Genomic DNA, 3,287 nt, shown 5'->3' on the forward strand with positions numbered 1-3,287 from the left:
TATCTTGCCAACCTGGCTAGACATCATCGATGATTGCATTCGAAAGTTAGGTAGCCTCACAGTCGTTCATAAGAGAACAACAGCCTACCTTGCTATACCAGTGAAGTAGTGATTACCTAGTCACCACCGACACTTCTTACTCATGGCCTTGTGAAGTCTCACGAACCTCCTGAACTTTTAGTATGTTAAACAGTTTTGTGTTAATGCTACAGTGAAAGCCATCGCCTATACTACATACATGCCACAGACGCTGCGACTAACAACGCCCAAGGTAAAGCAATCCAATGAATGCCTTGTTTGAAAACCCATTTTGACTCCCGTCAACACCATCATGTCGTAGTTGACAAGAAAAAGAGAAAAAAACCCTGTCTCGCAACAGCCCAATGTCTTTTATGGTTGTCAGAAATCATGTCCCTTAGTCCGCCCGAAACGCCGTCTAGGTTTGTGCCCATTTTGTTATGAGGTTGCATCCCTCTCCATATCCCCCATGCTCTTAATATGTTTCGGGTGTCATTGACCTTTTTTGTATTTTTTGTCGCCATGCGCGGCTGTTGGCATTTAATCTCTTACGTCCGATGAGACCGAAGCCGTTTTTATGTCCGAGTTCGGTGGCACAGCAGCGCCAGGCACCGATTGATCGTCCGCGTCAGCCATAAGCCGCCCGCCCCGACCATGTAATCACCGAATTCGCATCCCTCCGGCACTGGCGGACTTTTGGGGCCTTTGGTAGGAGACTTATAAAGTGGCGGGGTGTGCCCGCCCACCACAACCTTACCATGTCTCGGCAATGTACTGGCCGGCCTCCTTCTTGAGCTCCCAGTACTTCTTCGCCTCCTCGCGTTCGAGATTGCCCTTTTGCATGGCCACATCGACGAGAGCCTCTTCGACGCCCTCGCCCATGCCCTTGGTGCTTCCGCACACGAAGACACGACCGTCGACAGCGTTGGCTATGTACCACACCAGGTCGGCCTGGTTGCGCACCTCCTCTTGGACGTAACGACTCTCGCCGCGACGGCTCTGGACAACACGCTTGACCTCGTCCTCGTGGACGCCCCACTCGCCGCTGTAGATCTCGTCGACAAGCGAGTCACGAATGCCCTGGAGAACCCAGACCTTGTTTGCGCAGTTGGCCGTCTTCAAGCGACGCTGGACGAAGCCTCTGAACGGAGCGATGCCAACGCCAGCACCAATGAGGAGCATGGGGCCGTCGGAAACAAATTGCTTGGCGAGAGGATTGGCCATGAGGCCCTTGAACATGGGGATGTGGATCTCTGGGGTCTCCCCGTTGCGCTTCGCCTCCAGCCACTTTTGGGCCTGGCGCTCGAAGAAACCGGAGCCAATACCGGTACGGAGGCCGCGACGCCAGTCAGCAGTCTCATGAACCGTGACGGCAATCTCAATCAGCCGGTGCACCTTGCCATCGCGCGTCTTGTAAGCGTCGTGCGGGTCATTGGACAGGGAGTAGAAGCGAGGCATCAACGTCTGCAGGGAAGACAGCAGGAGATCCATGGGCGGGTGGGAGCTGGGGAACGCGTGCAAGAGCTGGGAAAGAGAAACGTGAGGTCCGGTGCGGAAGTCGCAGAAGACGCCCTGGCCTTCGGCGGCACAAAGGTACGTCAACAACTTCTTCTCATTAAGGTCCTCGGCGTACTCGGCAAGAATGCGCAGAAGCTGCTTGGTCGGCGGGTAGGACTGGATATCGGAGCACCAAGTAAGCAAGTCCCGGCGCGTGGTGACCATCTCACGGGCCTGGTCGTCGCCCCACACGGTAGGCCAGCGGCCCTTGGTGGTCTTCATCAGGACCGGCTTGTCCCGAAGGAACCGAGGCACCATGAGGGCGTCGAAAACGTCGTCGACACACTCCTTATCGTTGGGGGCCATAACACCAATGGCACCGCCGACCCTGAAGTCCATGTCTTCCTCGCCCGGGTAGCTTGTGATATCAAGGTCGAAGTGGTAGGTGCGCTTCTCGGCGCCGGGCTTGGTTAACTCGCGGGTCGAGTCGATGCGGGCGGCGTAGACGTGGTAAGGCGGGTGGGGTTGAACGTATCTGGGAGGCTCTCGGGCGGTATCGATGTTGTCGATTGTGAAGTCCTTGAACTGGTTCTGGACAGTGGCGAGTGTCTCTGCCGTCTTGTCCTCGCGTGCATCAGCACCCAGAGAGATTGCCGAGTCTGTGGGAGACGAGGCGATTGCGGGGGTGGCAGTGGAACGAGGTACGGGCTCGAAGAAGACGGTTTGCTCGGGCAAGTCGGCGATGTTGGTCAACTTTGTGGGGATGTCGCCAATCTTAAGGGCGAGTGACTTGTACGCGTGGTTATCGGGGAAGGGGATGCTCTCGTATTCGAGGCCCTCCTTCTTGGCACCCAGCTTCATGCAGCAGCCGCCGCCGCAGCATCTCTGGATCAATTGAGCTGTCGACTCGCCTGTGATACGCTGGATGTCGGCAGGGCTTTGGGCAATGAGGCGGGTCGAAGCGCGCCGCCTCCTAGGGGCTTGGATTTCCTCATCTTGATCCTCTGACTCTTCCGAGTAGGTGAGGGAGGGTGCGACAGAAGAAACGCTGGGCTCCTCGGGAATGCAGTTGCTGGTAGCCCCGATGAGTTGGGAAGCCATGGCTGTGGTTGCCATTGTGCTGTGCATGGCGATGTTTTTGCGTATGTCGTCGAAGATGTTGTTTAGGTGGCGGAAATACGGATGCCGATGACCTAAACGACTTTGGTGGGTGACCGTGGGCCAAAAGACTTTGGCGTAGAGGACGACGTAAAGTATACGTGAGTGAAAGGATGGAGGGGCGGATAGTCAGTAGGTCCTCAGCATGCTGTGGTGAGAGCGGGACAGAGGGAGTCTTGTAGGATTTGCTGAGAGGCTGTGGGTTGTCAGATGGATGAAACCAGGTTGTGGAATTCTTGATCAGATAAGTTTGATCAGATAAGCCGAGGTGTGTGTGGTGTAAGGTAGGGAAAAGAGAAAAGGAGCGAGAAAGTATCGGGCGGAAGGGTGAGGAATGTTAAGTCTTTGGGACGTGGAGAGGTCGATGAGGTAAACCGTAAAAATGGCGGGAAAACCTGGTCCAGGCCCCGGGCAAAGAAAAGGCGTACGGAGTAGTAGGGGAGTAGGTACTTGGGGAAGAATAGGTGAGGTTTGTCGATCTCTAGACCGAGGGAGTATGGATACTGGAGCAAGGAATGTACTCTTTTTTTTGCTGCACCTTTTTTAAATTTCGACTGGAACCGGCCGGAAAAGACAGGCACAAGGGATTGATGATATCCAGGCTGGCCAGTAGT

The 3,287-nt window shown here is 55.3% G+C and overlaps 1 protein-coding gene across 1 annotated transcript; it reads right to left on the minus strand.

The window, feature by feature from the left end:
* Positions 1-656: 656 nt before the first annotated feature.
* On the minus strand, positions 657-2,785 carry BDZ83DRAFT_384507 (FAD binding domain-containing protein). The gene has a single exon (XM_060502735.1). It carries the CDS (start codon positions 2,641-2,643, stop codon positions 772-774), a length of 1,872 nt encoding a protein of 623 aa, XP_060363827.1. The 5' UTR covers positions 2,644-2,785; the 3' UTR covers positions 657-771.
* Between the last annotated feature and the right edge of the window lie 502 nt (positions 2,786-3,287).

The sequence above is a fragment of the Colletotrichum acutatum genome, assembly GCF_030867785.1.
Source record: "Colletotrichum acutatum strain CBS 112980 chromosome Unknown BDZ83scaffold_61, whole genome shotgun sequence".
Classification (NCBI taxonomy): Eukaryota; Fungi; Ascomycota; class Sordariomycetes; order Glomerellales; family Glomerellaceae; genus Colletotrichum; species Colletotrichum acutatum.

Coding starts and splice junctions, on each gene's coding strand:
- BDZ83DRAFT_384507 (XM_060502735.1), bottom strand. CDS start 2,643: ATGCACAGCACAATGGCAACCACAGCCATGGCTTCCCAACTCATCGGG.